This window comes from Heloderma suspectum, chromosome 4 (genome assembly GCF_057233095.1).
Source record: "Heloderma suspectum isolate Gila_16-S chromosome 4, 16-S_ref, whole genome shotgun sequence".
In the NCBI taxonomy this organism is placed as follows: Eukaryota; Metazoa; Chordata; class Lepidosauria; order Squamata; family Helodermatidae; genus Heloderma; species Heloderma suspectum.
Genome location: NC_139461.1, coordinates 71012846 through 71029320, shown reverse-complemented (window position 1 = coordinate 71029320; position 16475 = coordinate 71012846). Strand labels below are relative to the sequence as shown.

Here is a 16475-nt window from a genome sequence, read left to right as displayed (position 1 = left end):
AAATGGCTGGCTGATTTGTTTACTGCAAGGGTGGGCAACTTGTGGCCCTTATATCATTGGCTGCAACCCACATCATACCTCACCCTAGAGCTGATGGGAGTTGCAGTCCAACATCTGGAAGGCCACAAGTTGCTCACACCTGGTTTACTGTAACACTGTGACAGAGGAGTCTAGTGTGTAAGAAGAGTTTAGAACACACCTTCTTATGCATGCTGTATGTACTGTTTATAGGAAAACACTTCTGTCTAAAATTTCATGTTTCTTAAGTTACCATTAGGATTATAGTTTAGCGTTTCAGTGACTATATATATATTTTTAATAGTTATGTTTCATTAGAAACTTTAAGAAAAAGAATGTCAAAGGGTTGAATACAGCACTAAATGTTGGGTTGCACTGGACTAGCCTTCCCCAACCTTGTGCCCTGCAGATGCATTGGACTACAACTCCCAGAGTTCCCCAGCCAGATATGCTGGCTGTGGGATGCTGAGCGTTATAGTCCAACTTATCTGGAGGGCCCCAGTTGGGAAAGGCTGAACTAGACGATGCACTTGGGCCTGTTTGCTCTTCTTACATTCTTAAGAAGAAAGCTGCTTTGCAGCAATTAATTTTAAGAGGTAAATTCACGTGTAGTTTGCCATTGCACACAGAAGAAAGTGTGCTAAGTATCGGAGGCAGAGGCATTGATGTAGTATGTGAACATTTCCTTCATTTCATAAGTTTTAAAACGCTTTTGGCTGGTGAATAATTGGTTAAGAAGCTGTATGTGATTATAAAGTGCTCTGAGCTCCTTGGCCTTTTTATTACTGCCAAAGGACAAATAAATCATTTACTTTTATTGTCTTCTCAATTCTTCTGACTTGAGCTGTTTACTTGAAAGTAAGCTTGCCGAAATTATATCAGCTTTTAAAAATTACAGTATTGATGCTGCGAATGTGTAATATTTAAGTCTAGTAACTTGGAAAATGGGAGGGTGCATAAAAGAAATGCACATTTTAACAGAGCTAAAGTTTCAAGCCATATTAGCATGTGTAGATGAGAAAGAGAAAAATACCTTGCTTTTTGAATGTTTAATGTCAGCCTTCCCCAACCTGGTGTTCTTCAGATGTTTTAGACTACAGTGCACATCATCCCCAGCCATTGACCATGCTGGAACCTAATATTTATTTCTTTGGCCAACACAGCTATCTTTTCTTTTTGCGTGACCATTAAAATATATCATGCATCAGTAAAATATCAGGCATCCAGTTTGATACAGCATCACTAAAGCCAAATTAATCTTGCCTATGCCTTTTAAAAGTCTATAGGTTTGTACATGGGAAGGGCTCGTTAGAAGAGGAGGTTTATTACACTGGGCCTTAGGCGAGAAGGCCCTGCTATGCCCCCTCCTAATAAACCCCCATAACAAATAGAAGGGATGCAAAGTGCGGCCTCATCTGACTACTTAATAAAAAGTACATATGTTCAGCAATTTACTCAATGGTGCCTTTAGCGCAAAGGCAACTTCAGGCAAAATAATACTGTTGTATTTAACATAGACAGTTTTGTATCTGAATTGTAGATATGTTGTTACAGTATTACCTTAAGTATATTCGCTTTTCATGACATTCCCCTTGCAAATACTGAACTATTTCAGCTGTGGACAATTTTCAGACCACTGAAAGTGCACACTGGACCCAGCTTATGAAATGAATCATGAGGTCAAGTATGTGTGAGGAGTATTTTGGGATACACTCCTTGCCAGCGATCACGCATCTTCCAGTAATATGCTGTAGGCCAATGGTCAAAAGTACACTCAACTGAAAGTTGTGGCTGAAATTACACTCTTCAGTTGGAGAGTTGCTGTGACCCAAAGGGTCCTCTTATACCCCTTTCAACATTCCTCTGGTTTTTATTCCAGGTACTAAAAAATACATATATGAAAACAGCTTATAGTAATGATGTCCTATAAAAAATCTGTACAGGTGTAACTTTACATTATCCCTGTGGTTCTAAGGAGTTCAGAAAATATATATTACATTTGTTTTGTGGTATTTTCAAGAAAAAGATAAATCTTGGCATGATTAAATAATCTTTTGTTCTCTGTAGGGGAGGGCTAGCAGAGAGATTGAATAGACTACAGAACCGAGAGAGGACTGCTGTTAGCTTTTGGAGGCATCAGTGTATTTCTGATTATGAAAGACTTTCAGGTGAGAACCATAGCGGAAATTTTGGCATCTGATTACTATGTAAAGTATTTTGGCCAAAGTCTACTTTTGTGGGGGTTGATTTTAAATGAAGACGTATGAGGTGTGGTGTAAACAGTCTGATATGTGTATTTTGTACTTCTTGTTATCACTCAGGTTCTTCAATGCAAACAGAGAAGGATGTTTTAGTTTTGCAACACCAATAAAGAGTAATGATTACAGTCAGATTACAGAAACCTCTTTGGTATTCACAGAACACTTTCCCTAAATAAAAGGCTTCTCCAGAGCCATGTGACTATGATGCTTTCAAAGTATCAGGTCAGCAGTCCTAAAAGTCATTTAACACTAATGAGACTCAAAGTAAGCACATTGTCTTAGTCTAGGGGGAGACAACCTGTCGCATGTTTTGGTACATCAGAATAACCTTGAGGCTAATTAATGGCAGACTTTATCCTTGTGCCTCTTGACTTGAGGTACTCAAGCCATGGTAGCTGTTGCAGTAAAATCATTTTCTAAAAGTTTGGCTTTGCATTCCATTCCTTGCGCATGCATATAGCTTTGGATCGTGGCTATACCATATTTTTCCATGTTAAAAGCAAAATGTATTGGATAACTTTGATGTTGCCAATTGCTTACTGTTATCCACAGTGGTTGAAAAGAGCAGTGTCATGTAGAAAAACGTTGAGTCCTGTAATGCATTAAAGCAATTTTTAAAATAAAATTAGTTTTATGGAAGTCTAGCTGGGCTCATTTGCTATCTTTTCCTATTTGGGATTTTATTTGCTTCGTTTTCCCTTACAATATTTCAAAAATGTGATGATTCACAGGCTTGTTTTTGACATCTGCACATTTCTTGCTTCTGTGCTCTTGCTTAAGGCAAACATGCAAGAGACAGATGAGCTCAGAGATCAGAGATGGGATTGGACCATCTTAACTTTTGGAGTCTTGTTAAATCCCTCTGGAAACTCTATAGTGTACAGTTGCATAGAACATAATGTCACTGATAAAAGAGAAGAGACGAATTTCCTGATGATGCTAAATCCTAGGTTCTGGCTTTATTTGGGATTTGGGAAGACATTTCCAGAACTGGTTACTAGATATGGGATCTACGTGTTTTCCCCTGCAGGGAAAAAATAAGCTTCTTGCAAGGGGGAGGGGGAAGAGTTTCATTGGGAATATGATATTGAGAAAAAGGCTTAAAGCCTCCCCACTTCCCCCAGGTGTTGTGCTTTCGATCATATTTGGAGCCCTGTGTAGCCATATTAAACTTTTAGAAAAATGGCAGGAGATCCACTCATGGATGTACGAATGTCACATATACTTGCACCCTTAAATAACTGCTATTAGCAGGGCCTGTTTATGGAGGAAGGGAACCAACTGGTTATTGATTGGGTTCAGACTTCAAGGTTATTCGTGCTCATTACCTTGTGTTCCTTAGTATGTTGCTTCCTGTACTTTTAGCTGGGGGCAATGGCTACGAACACTTTCCACCATCTCTACCTAGTTATTTATTTTAGATTTGGATGTAGCAACCAACATTCATGGCTTTATGCCTTACTGCAATGCACTTACTCCAATGAACATGAATGGAAGCTTTGGCTGGTATAGAAAGAAAGCATTGTGAAGATCTTATTTGGACAAATGATTAGAACTTGTTTATAATCAGTGGGTTCTTTTAAATATATTATAACCCATGAGTCTTTCTTTTTTAAGTTTTAAAATGTTACCCAACTCGAGCCTTTAGGACAGCCTTCCCCAACCTGGTGCCGTCCAGATGTTTTGGACTGCAGCTCTCATCATTCCCAGCCAGCATGGCCAGTGGTCAGGAATCCTGGGACTTGTAGTCCTTGGGGAAGGCTGCTTTAGGATACAGAAGTACTAAAGGAGGATAAGGAGATCTTAGAGAAGCTAGAGATATTATTTGCATCTATATTCACTGCAGAAAATGTAGGGCACATACCTGTGCCTGAATGGATGTTTTAGGAAGGGACTCTGAGGAACGGAGGCAAATAATGGTGACAAGAGCTGAAGTTCAAGACTTTATTGACAAATTGAAAAGAAATGGTCCAGATGGTATCCATCTGAGAGTTCTTAAAGAACTCAAATGTGAAATTGCTGATCTTCTAACAAATTTGTAACATCCCTAAGATTGGCCTCTGTATCAGAAGGCTGGAGAGTGGGCGATGCAACATCAATTTTTGAAAGGGATCCATGAAATTACAGGCCTGTTAGCTTAACATCTGATCTGGGTAAATTGGCAGGAAGAGTTATTAAAGGTTATGTTACACAATTACAGGTGCACAACTTGTGGCCCTCCAGCTTCGCCAATGGTGAGGGATGTTAGGACTTGAAGGCCAAAGCTTTTCGAGGGCCACAAATTGCTCATCCCTGATATAGAAGAGCAAGTCCTGCTGAAAAAGAATCAACCCAGGGAAAGGATTAAAACCTTCTGTCCTTCTCCCCCATTCAGCAGTCATCTGCTCAAGCTCTCAGCCTCCTGACACTGATTTCTCTGGAAAGAAATGAAAAAGTTGGGCCTTGATGGAATACTTTTACATGTAACATGTAGTTTGTCCCTTATATTAAAAGCAAAACAAAACATATATTTAAGAGCAGCAAGACTAGCCTTGCCTGTACAAGCATTGCCTTTCCTTCTTGTGAATCTTCTTCAATTTTTAAATATCTACTTTTTGGCTGTGTGCTCCCACATCCAGCCTTGAAGTGTGCATATGCATTGCCTGTTCACCGATGTAAAAGATTTATATTTCTTTTAGACAATCTCACTGCACCCTGGCTTTTTCTCTTGCAGGAAAGCTTGGTGCCCCACACCCATCCATGATATGGGGATGTAATACTGCACTATTAATACACATTGGGCCAGCACTCCTTTAGCACCATCTTTAGTGTATGAATAGTCTTCCTAAGTGTTTGTACTTTACTTACTTGGCACTGTACTTGATGGCTTTCTTGTTCTTAATCGTAATGAATGCTAGAAGTTAATATTTTAGACCCACAGGGGAATGGCGACTGGCCAGCATTCTCTTTGTGTCCTCCTGTCACCTCTTTTTTCCCTTCACAATGTTGAAAACAAAGTGCAGAAATAAAAACTGATATTTTTCTTGGTGAGTAAAACCTAAGAGAAGAAAGTAATGGCATGCCACTTAAAATCAGAGCATGTATATATACAATTCCAGGCGGGATTAAGTGCCTATTGTCTTTTCCCCACATATGCCTACCCTATTCAAGAAAAACAAAGTAGTACTTAGGTAAAAATAAACATTTCTCAAAATAAGGTTTTATGATTAGGCCTAAAGTAGCACTTACATCAGTTTGTACAGTGTGTATGTGTGTATACTCTCCTTTCTTCTCTTTGGCTTGAGTCATTGGGTTTATGTTCAAAATTCTCCCTTGCCAGCAGCCTTCTGGCTGATTTAGGTACACCTGTGTTCAAGTATGTGGAACCTTCTTCAGCACAAAACAAGAACAATGGAAGGATAATATTATGAAATTGATAATGTGCTTTCAGACTTAATATGATTATACTTTTGGGAATGACCATCCTAAGTATTCACCATAGACAAGTTCCCCCGAATAATCTTTTCTAGATACTGGAAAGCCTACGAGGAAGATAGGACAACTCACAGTGGCAATGACTTACATTCCAAACAGTTCTTAGGATTCATATGATCATCCTTGGATGTTTTACACACACTTCCCAAATCGTAGTACCTCGGTAGTCTCCTCACCTTTCCATGCATGTCCTCAGGATACAGGGCAAAAGGGAGTGTGTGAGAGAGAAATAGGGAGGGAGGGAGGGAGGGAGGGAGATTAGAACATGCAAAGGTAATATAACATTTACAAAGTATGGCACCTCTATAAAAGTGAGTATTCATAGTTGCAAGTTGGTGCAAGTTTTTCCTTTTCCTTTTCTTGGGTAAAAATATAATAGAACAATATTACGTTCTAAGAAAATGGTTAAAAGAGGAGCATGCTGCATGGAGACAGAAGATAATATTGAGACCTGGTTGAAGTGCAGTCCCAGTCGTTACAAGCCAGGTGTCACAAGGGCAATGTCAGCGGCTGGAAGGAGTGATCTCAAGTGGAACTGCTAGCTGTTAAATGGTTAAGGGAGGCCCCACCATCCTGATGCCTCCAGTGATTAAACTTAGGGACTGCGCTGCAATTTCTCTGGCCACCTTAGATGGAGTAGCTGGCTGTATACACAGTAGGAAGGCGGTATAACAAATCATTCAAGTGCCACTTAGGACAACTGCCTAGAAAAGGGCAACCAAAATGATCAAGAGAGTAGAGCAACTCCCCTGTGAAGAAAGATTACAACATTGGGTGCTTTTAACTTAGAAAAAAGGGTAAGTAGGGACATGGTAGAGGTGTATAAAATTATCCATGGTGTGGGGAAAATGGCTAGTGCAAAGTTTTTTTTCCCCCTTTGTCTCATAATGCTAGAAAGCAGGGTCATCCATTGAAGCTAAATAGTTGGAGATTCTGGACAGATAAAAGTACTTCTTCACACCATGCATATGTAAATCATGGAATTCCGCTACCACAAGATGTAGTGATGGCTGCCAATATGAGCAACTTTAAAAGGGGATTAGAAAGATTCATTGGGGGATAAGAGTATCAGTCGCTACTAGTCATGATGGATGTATATTATCACCAGTATCAGAGGCAGTATGCTTCTCAATACCAGTTGCTGGGGATCATGAGTGGGAGGATGCCACTGTGGGAACAGAATGCTGGCCTAGATTAGGCCTTTGGTCTTATATAGCGCTGCTCTTCCTATGTTCTTTTATATACTTGTATGTCTGTGTCTGAGCTCTTTGACTTCATACTCTTTAAATATCTGAACTTAAAATATTAAATAAATCATGTTTTTAAAGGATGTCAGTAATTTTGGCTAGAGGCCTGTGCTCTGTTTTCTGTCCTTGATCTTTCCTCCTTGAAATTAGATCTACTGTACTAACTTTGGAGAAACTACAGCTTCTCTAAAAGTTGCATAGCTCTTTACTAAATAAGAAAAAACAGAATCCTGGGATTAGTAGTGCATTGGTTTGTCTCAATCTCTGAGTTGTTGGTGGGGGTGGGGGTGGGGTGGGGTGGAGACCCAGGCCCAGTTAAGTTTTAAAATAAATATATATGTGTACACATACATGTTGACCATATGGTGACCGGGTTCAGATGACATGCAGCGGCTCTTGGGTTATTTAACCCATGATAAGGCACGATTCTTGCAGGCATCAAAACTGTATATCCAACCCCTGCTTGGGGGTTGTCATGTCGTGCAAACTCGGTGAGTTGTTTAACCCTCACATAACCTGCTCTTGCCAGGCTTGCATGGCATGACGACCCCTGAGCAGAGGTTGTATATTCAAAATGGTGGCCATGTGTGTCCCGCATGCACCACAGCCTCACCATGCAGTGGACTGTTGCATCATGTGAACAGCCCCCATGTCTTTGTTGGAGAAACAAACATAAAATTTTATGAATCTGATTTTTGGCTGCTGTTTTTCTCTGCATTGATTGTGGGTTTTATAGTAGTTTTAGGCTGCAGTCCTATACCAACTGAGAAGACTGTCTCTTGTGTTCCTGCCAAATGTGCCTCCAGTGGTGGTAGGAGAGAGAGAAATCTTCTTTCCTAAGGATCTTAAAACCCATGTAGAACCATAAGAGAGAATGCAGTCTTTCAAATAGCTTGCTCCCAAATTGTGTAGGACTTGATAGGTCATAACTAGCACTTTGAATTGTGCCCAGAAACAGGCTGCTAGTCAGTGACGTTATTATAACAGGGGAGTCCTACACTCCTTATAACTGGTTCCCATCAACTGCCTGGCTGCAGCATTCTGGACCAGTTAAAGTTTCCAAACACTTTTCAAAGGCAGCCCCATGTAGAAGCATTACAGCAGTGGAAACAAAATGTAACTAGAGCATATGTCACCATGGCCGGATCCAACATCACCAGGAAGAGGCACAGTAGTCTTAGCTGTGCAAACACACTCCTGGACACCGCTGAAACTTCGAGTATGCTAAAACTATGAACTTCAGCTATGAACTATGAACCTCAGTCTTCAAGGAGAGTGTAACCCCATCCAACACAGGTTGAGCCCCTCTTCCCTGATCTGTCTTTTGACTGACCAGGAGAAGTTCTGTTTTGTCTGGATTAAGCTTTAGTATGTTCACCCCAGCCAGTCCATTATGGACATTAGACACTGATTTAGAACTTGAAGAGTTTCTTTGAATTTAGATGGAAAGGTGAAATACAGTTGAGTGTCATCACCCCAGACTCCTAACAACTTCTTCCAGCAGTTTCATGGATATGTTAAATTGCTTGGGGGACAAGATAGAACCTTAAGGGACACCATAGGCCAATTACCATGGTGTTGAACAGGAGTCCTTCAGCACCACCTTCTGAAATCACCACTCCAAGAAAGAGCGGAGCCACTGTAAAACAATCCCAACTCAACCAGGTGATCCAGAAGGATGTGGTCAATGGTATCAAAAGCCAGTGAAAGGTCGAACAGACCCCACAGGGACACCCAGTTTTTGGCATAGATCATTCACCAAGGTAACCAGCACAGTCTCTGTCCTATAACCAGGCCTGAAGTCAGATTGAAATGGATCTAGAGCAGCGGTCCCTTTTTGGCACCAGGGAGCAGTCTCGTGGAAGACAATTTTTCCACAGACTGGGGCTGGGGGGATGGTTTCACTGGCTGACCTCTGGCTGCTGGGATGCAAATGGTGTCCGCATAGTGGACGCCATTTGCGTCCCTGTTCTTTGCAGTAATAGGCTACATAAAGGTTTACGTAGCCTATTACTGGAAGAACAGGGATGCAAATGGCATCCACTATGCGGACGCCATTTGCGTCCCAGCAGCTGGAAGTCTGCCAGTGGCTGGAGCCGGCCGGCAGCTCTGTGGAGTCGCCGCAGAGCGGAGCCGGCCGGGTCAGCGAGGATTCCGGGGGCGGGAGGAGGGACGGATCATCCCCCCCCCCGCCAGACCCAAGGTAAGGGGTTTCGCACACCCCTACTGCGGTCTGGTTCCTAACAGGCCTCGAACTGGTCCCGATCTATGGCCCAGGGGTTGGGGACCCCTGATCTAGAGAGTCTGCCTTATTCGAGAACACCAGGAGCTGAGAAATCACGACATGCACCAACACTTTGCCCAATAATTGTATATTGGAGATGGACCAGAAATTATCGAATACAGTGGGGTTACTACCACCCCCTTTGGGCATAATGACATTGCATCCTGTTGTAAAAGAGGCATTAACTGCTACCCTAAATCCCTGACCACTTTTATGAGCCAGGAAGGGCAAGAATCCTGTTTACATTCTTTGGCTGTACAAATTGTTCTGTTACAATGGATATTTTTCAATTAGAAGTTACAGTTACATCCTCAGGATCTGTACCAACTGTGGCATTGAAGTCAGCATAAATACAAACAATTTTTTTCTGCAAAGTGTTGTGCAAATTGATCACAATGGGCTATTGAGCGTTAGATGTTTTTTGTGCCTGAATTTAATAGGCTGTTGACTATCTGAAAAAGCTCTGTTGAATGACACTGTGCAGATACAATAGTGGTAGAGAAGTATAATTTCTTTTCACCCATCACTATCACAGAGTAGGCTTTCAAAGGGACTCTAGCCCATGTTTGCTCATGCTCATTCCACCTTTTTCACCAGCATTGCTCTAGCCATCTTCCCACTCGTTTCTTCATTTCCACTTCCCTTGAAAACAAGGTAGCTTTACTTAGCAGGAGAGGGTTCTCAGGAGCATTTGTGAGAACTGCCCGAGCTTTTCCCATTCCTGAAGTCAACTAGGCTTTGACAGAATTCCAACTGAGGTGATTGGAAAATTCCCAAGAGCTGTCAGGAAGCCATTCAGATCCATCACATTTCTGGGTGGATCATATTGTTCTGGGTGGATCATATCTGCTGAATGAGTGAATACAGACACCAACTGGGACAGACGCATGGTTTCCATGGAGGCCATGAAGACCTGATCCACTCCTGACAGGGTGGTCTCACCATGTAGGTTGAAGTTCCCAACACAAAAAGCCAAGGGGGCTTCAGAACCACCCACGGACCACCCCTGGTAGTTCAGGAAAAGAGCGTGTTGGGCAGCCGGATGGGTGGTATGCCAGCAGGATCCCTGTTCTGGTCCAAACACGCACCTTCAGATACACACACGCACAATAGTAGAAGACTGAGGGATGGGGCATCTGGTCAGGGAGATGGAATCACAATAGACCACTGTAAGTCTGCCTCTCCCCCCCCATCTTGCCTGGTGCTGCACAGGGAACCCAGGTGGACAGAGGTGGGAGAGATTCACCCCCCATCCTCCCACACACAGACACAAAAGGCTCATCCAACCAGGTCTCCATAACACAACCCAGGATGGCATGTTCATCATGGATCAAATTCTGGATGGCTGTTGTTTTCCCATTTGCTGAACTGGCATTCAGAAGCAGGACCTTCAATCCAGGGGAACTGTCACTAAGGCTAGTCAGGCTGTCTGGATTAAGAGACAGCCTGGGAGCAATCAACACCTGGTTGCACTCCTTCCCCCTATAACAGTGTGGTTGTCTCTACCCTCCATATCTCCCTCCTCACCATATATTATGTAATATAATATAGAATATAAAATCTGCTGAGGGTAATGCTTTGTGTAGCTGAATAATTGGGCTCTAATCTGTTAAAGCGTATGCCACAATAAATCTGTTTCCCCTTGGTTTTGTTGTAACAATTTAACACAGCTACCCCTGTGGAATATATCACTCTATGATTCATATAAATGCAATGCATATGGAACATAGAAACATGTTAATATTTTTAGGCACATAATTTGTTATTAATGTTAATACCACTGTCACTTCTTATATATGTTTGCAGTCATCTTGTGAAGAATGTTTAGCAGAGAAGTAGCAACTTGTTCATGCCCATATTGTGAGGTTATTACATGATTAGGGGTAATAACCTAATCATGTAATCATCCATGTCTCCAGGGTCCAGTGGTAATATACTATTCATTGCATGACTTTGGGCTGCATATTAATTTTGCATGTAATTGTTTTGTGTGTTTTGTATTATGTGTGTATGTGTGTGTAGGTATAGATAAACAAAAAATATACTACACACACACACGTGAGTTCAGCCCTGTTCATAAATTCAGTTGTCATACTGTAATTCCCATTTTTGAGCTTTAGAATTTAGAATCAAAATGTAGAATTTTCTACAAAATGTAGAATCATTTGCATATTTCAAATGATAGGTGGTATGTATAAATGTTTATGGTGTTTGATGTTAATATATGTGACTCAAAGGTTAATTAGAATGGATTGGAAACAGGAAAAGTCTAGAGAGGAGCAAATCCAGTTGTTTATGGCAGATAATGTTTTCTTGGTTAAAAACAATTATAATTGCTAGATAATTTACAGTCTACTGACAGCTTGAACGGGTAAACTGATAAGGTACTGGTTCAAAACAAAAGATCTAAATATAAATGTATTCAGGGGCTTTATGGAACTCGGGTCTGTCATGTGGCAAATGAGCATGCACAATAACAGTTCTCGCATAGCTCTGCTTATTCGGGCTCAGGCACCTTAAAGGAAAGTCCTGTAGAGATCAAACAGCTTGCACAAGAGCAGGCAGCAAACCAATGGCATAGCCAAACCTAAGACCTTATCTTCCTGAGTGCAAGAGACAGGGCTGTAGTGACCCAGTTTGATCCTGATACAGGCTCTGAATGTCTTCTTCAGAGAGCAAAAGAGACTAGAGGTCAAGAAGCTGTTATCTCCACATCATCAGATTGAATCATCACAGACTGAGGAACTAGATGTTGAACCATTCAAATCCTCAGTTGCTCTTCAGAACCTCTAGCTTACTGCAGTAGAGGAACCCAAGATATCTCCTGTGTCTATTCTAATAACCTGGTACAGGAGTCCAACTGAATCCAGCCTTACTCATGTGACAGTGTCACAAGAACTAACATTAATCTGTTCAAAGGGGCCAAAGCACTTGTCTGGTTACAAGATTTAAGTACCTGTTAACTATAGCAGTGTGAGTGATAGAAGAAAACTCTGGATATCACTTGTCAGTGGGCAGAGCAACAGCATATATCTGAGCTTGAAGCACTATAAATTCAGTTTGTAAGAGGCAGTAGTTGCTTGTGAAATATCCTGTATTAGATTAGCTTTCTAGTCCCTAGTCATGGCTTCTGTGCTGAATCCTGCAGTCTTTGTTTTCATAGATCATCTTGCCATTTGCTTGCTAGTTCCCTGACCCATAGATATAAGAGAGTACCAGGCTAATTACTTAGTTGGCATATCATATTCCCTGGCTATTTTTGATGCCAGGATCATCTCTCATTAGTATTAAGAATTATAGCTTCTCATAGGAGAGCTTCGGCTATTGGGCATTACATAAATGAAATAAATAAATAAATAGGAGGTGATCCAGAAGTCCCGAACTTTATTGCTGCAGTGATTTGGCAGTAGCATGCCCTCCCAAGAAGCAAAGACAGATGCATTAGGAAAGGAGAAATAAACTCTCTATTGTTATCATTACCATTTGGGAGATGGGTGATTAGAGGCTGAGAGACGTTATGAACAGAGTGTGATGACGGGAGAATGGCCAAGGCTAAGAGAGAGTATGGTTTATGACAATTCTGCAATGTACTCCAGTGTTACAGGTTGATGAGGATGACTTATGACAGCCTTGTAATGTAACTCTTGTCATGTCAATATCCCCATATTGTCAATAGGGTTGAGAGAGATAGGCTATGACAACCCTGGGGACATAGGAAGCTGCCTTATAGCAGGCCAGACTTGATCAGTCTAGCCTAGTAATATCTACTCTGACTGGCAGTGGATCTCCAGGGAAATAGGCCTTTCTCCTCACTTGCTACTTGATTTTTTTAAAATTGGAGATGTGGGATATTGAACCTGGGACCTTTCACATGCAGAACTTATGCTCTACCACTAAGCTATGGCCCCTTCCCATGTGTTTTGCTCATAACACCATAACAGAGTAAAATGGAGATTGCAAGTGAAAGAGGATACCAGGGATGTGTGTCACTTTGTTTTTTTCCCCCAGTATCTGTGCTGGACCCTACAGAACACATGGCTCACCACATGACTGGCGCTGCGCTTACTCTTTGCTATGCTGGATTTCTTCCCCAGACCTTGTCTGCCCTCAGTTGTCCATCAAACTTGGTCTGATCACTTATACTATGACTTTCTTATCTGTTTGGAACTGGGCCAGGACAAGACCTAAGATATGGAAACATACTGTATGTGGGGGAGAAGACTGAGCTCAGTCTAAGGTACACCCCAGAAAGTTCACTCAGCTGATGAGAATTAATTTGCAGTTGTTAGAATTAGTAAATATATATTTAAAATGTCACAAGTAATTGGCAGTATTTTTCATTGAATGAAATTTGCCAGTCTCAGGTTGACTGCAGGTATATGTTGAAAAGTATACCGATATGTTTGGTTTAGGTGCATATTTCTACTTTCTTTGGAAAATGGTTAGGTCCCTTAGTTTGGAATATTGCAATTTAGTTTAGGAATCAAAATTTTCTGACAAAGCTCAACAGTCAGATTCAAAATAATCAGATAATGTCACAGCAAATAGTTTACTACTTTTCCCCTCAAACATATTTTTGAGATACTTTATATTTTGACTGAAGTTGTGTAGCAACTAGACTTTTTAAAGCTAACCACTTAGCTACCCATTCCTGCCATTCTGCAGCAGTGGACTTCTGGCTTTCCAAGCATCTTTAGTCTTTTATAGCCCTCCTCCCGCCTTCATAGAATAGTACTCTCTTTTCTTATAGGTAGGTATTTGAAAGCAAATGGCAGAAAATGGAGAATAAAAGTAATAGAGACTTGTCACATGAGTGTCACGTAGGGCTTAATTGATATGGCAGCTGCATGCACAATTCTTAAGTATTACTGGAACAGAGCTCCTTTGATGTGGTGCTTTAAACCCCCTCTTGGCTGTACTTTCAAGCTACTCAGAAACCCTGGTACACCATACTCAAGCGTCTCTTCTGAGGCTTAAATATTTCAAGTGTCAAGTGTTTTTTCCTAGCGATGTGGCTTCTAAGCTACGCCCAAGCTCACAGATTTTGCTGATCATAGAAGCTGTTTTCTGTTGTTTGCATAATCAAGCAACAAACATTATAACTCACTGATGTTGGCATTTATATTGCTAAAATTAATTCTGCTGTCGTTCTTAAATGGTTTAAGATGGAAAGGACTGGCTCCTCTTGCTTTGGGCTGCCGGCCTTACTTTGTAAGTATGTTTTAGGTAATATTTTCTTTGTTTAGGGTAGTCTTTATTCTATTTTGAAAATCATCTGTTTTTGGATCAGTTTAAGCCCGTCTACTAGAACGACTGAGGAAAACTTAGGCTCCCCAGAGCATTTATTTTATTTACTTGATGTATAAGCCGCCTTTTAGGTAGAACCCTCCAAAGATGGTAAAACCTAAAACCACAAAACAGTGATAAGAGCAATGAAAAAATCAAGAGTTACAGTTAAAGCCAGACAGCATCATATACACAATGGCCCCGGTAGAATCCTAACTCAGTTATAGGCCAAGAAGTCTTTAGGGCCCACTTGAAGGCCTATAATGATGGGGCCTCATGGACATAAATTGGAACAGAGTTCCACAAGCAGGACTCTTCCGAGAAGGCCTTATCCCATATTCCTGTCAACCTAATTGCTCTTACAGGCAGGCACACAGGTAGGGCTTCTGTTGGTGATCTCAGTGTGCAGGCAGGTTAGTATGGGTGAACACAGTTCTTCAATTAGTCTGGACCCAAACTGTTTATGGCTTTAAAGGCCAATAGCTAACCTACCTTCCTTCCTTCCTTCCTTCCTTCCTTCCTTCCTTCCTTCCTTTCTTTCTTTTTCTAGTAGGAAGATTATCAAGTCCTTCCCAATTGCTGTTTGTCTGCTGAGCTGCATTTTTCAAATACGAAATAGGAAACAGCCTTATACCAGGCTTTTAGCCCATGTATTGTCTATTCCAGCCCTCCTTCCCCAACTTGGTACATTCCAGATGTGTTGGACTACAACTCCCAACATCCCCATGGGGTGATGGGAGTTTTATTTATTTAGTTCAAATATTTCTAAGCCACCTTTCAGGGCAGGAGTGCTCCCAAAGCGGCTAGTTGCAGTCCAGCAGATCTTCAGGGCACCAGGTGGGGGAAGGCCAGTCTATTCTGACTCCAGGGAGTCTGGCAGAGGTCTTTTCCTGCCACTTTATTACTGAACATTTAATTGGAGATGTCAGGGATTGAACCTGAGACTCCTACACTGAAAGCCTATGCTTTACCATTGAGCTATGGTCCATATTGGCCCAAATACAAGTCCAGCTTACTGTGAGGTTATTCAGGGTTGTACAACACTAAAGTATTATTTAAAGGCATATTGGTGAGAATTAATAGAATGCTGTATTAACAGATGAAAAGTTTAAAGGAGATGGATTGATTTTCATGTACTGAAGTCCTGTACAGTCTTTTAAAAGTGCAAGCAAGTTCATTTTCTAGTGACTTCTTTTTATCTGCACACATACATGTCTTAGAAAGAAGTAGGGCTGTGTATCCTTTCTATGCTTGTGTGACTTAATATCCTGTGAAGAACTTATGTGTTTCATTGTTTAACTTCCAGGTGTTAAATCTGGTGTACTAATTGTGAAGATCTTAGAAATGCATGAAGAATGTACTCACTGCATAGCTATCTGTCAGCAGTTGCAACAAATTTGTGCTGACAGTTCTTCTGCAGAAGAAATTGCTGATATTCACCCTAGACTTAAGGTTCTTTTCGCAAAAGAAACAACAGCTCATCTCAAAGCTGTACCACAAGATGTCATATATATCCATCCTCCTTGGTAAGTACAAAGGACGGACTCTGCCAGTCATAGGTTAAGTGCTTCTTTTATCAGAACAGCTTGTTGCATTATTTTAGAGGAGACCTGGGTCTTCATAAGAGACTTGGGCTATGCTACAAGGTGTAACTAATTATTTAACCATTAAACTCTTTTTAATCCAAATGTGTGAAGCATAATTAAATGAGATTTTAAAAGTCAAAGTGCTTCAAGGTGCTTATGATGGTCTTCAACATGAATTTTTTAACTATAAGTTAAGCACATCAACTCTTCAGCTGTTGTGTTTTCTAGCTCCCAATGGGGTGAGGTGTGTGGGGACGGGGAGCTCCAAGCAAACACAAATCAAAGAAATACTGCTACACCTCTGGAAGTTGTGTATCTT

General features: G+C 41.2%; 1 protein-coding gene across 2 annotated transcripts in view; it reads left to right on the top strand.

Annotated features, from left to right (window-relative positions):
• SPIDR (scaffold protein involved in DNA repair) overlaps positions 1-16475 on the top strand; it is a 294732-nt gene that overhangs the window by 125081 nt on the left and 153176 nt on the right. For both annotated transcript variants that reach the window (XM_084849595.1, XM_084849596.1), the window contains exons 7-8: positions 2086-2186; positions 15877-16096. In XM_084849595.1, coding sequence (XP_084705721.1) covers positions 2086-2186; positions 15877-16096 — 321 coding nt within the window. The remainder of the gene's footprint in view (positions 1-2085; positions 2187-15876; positions 16097-16475) is intronic.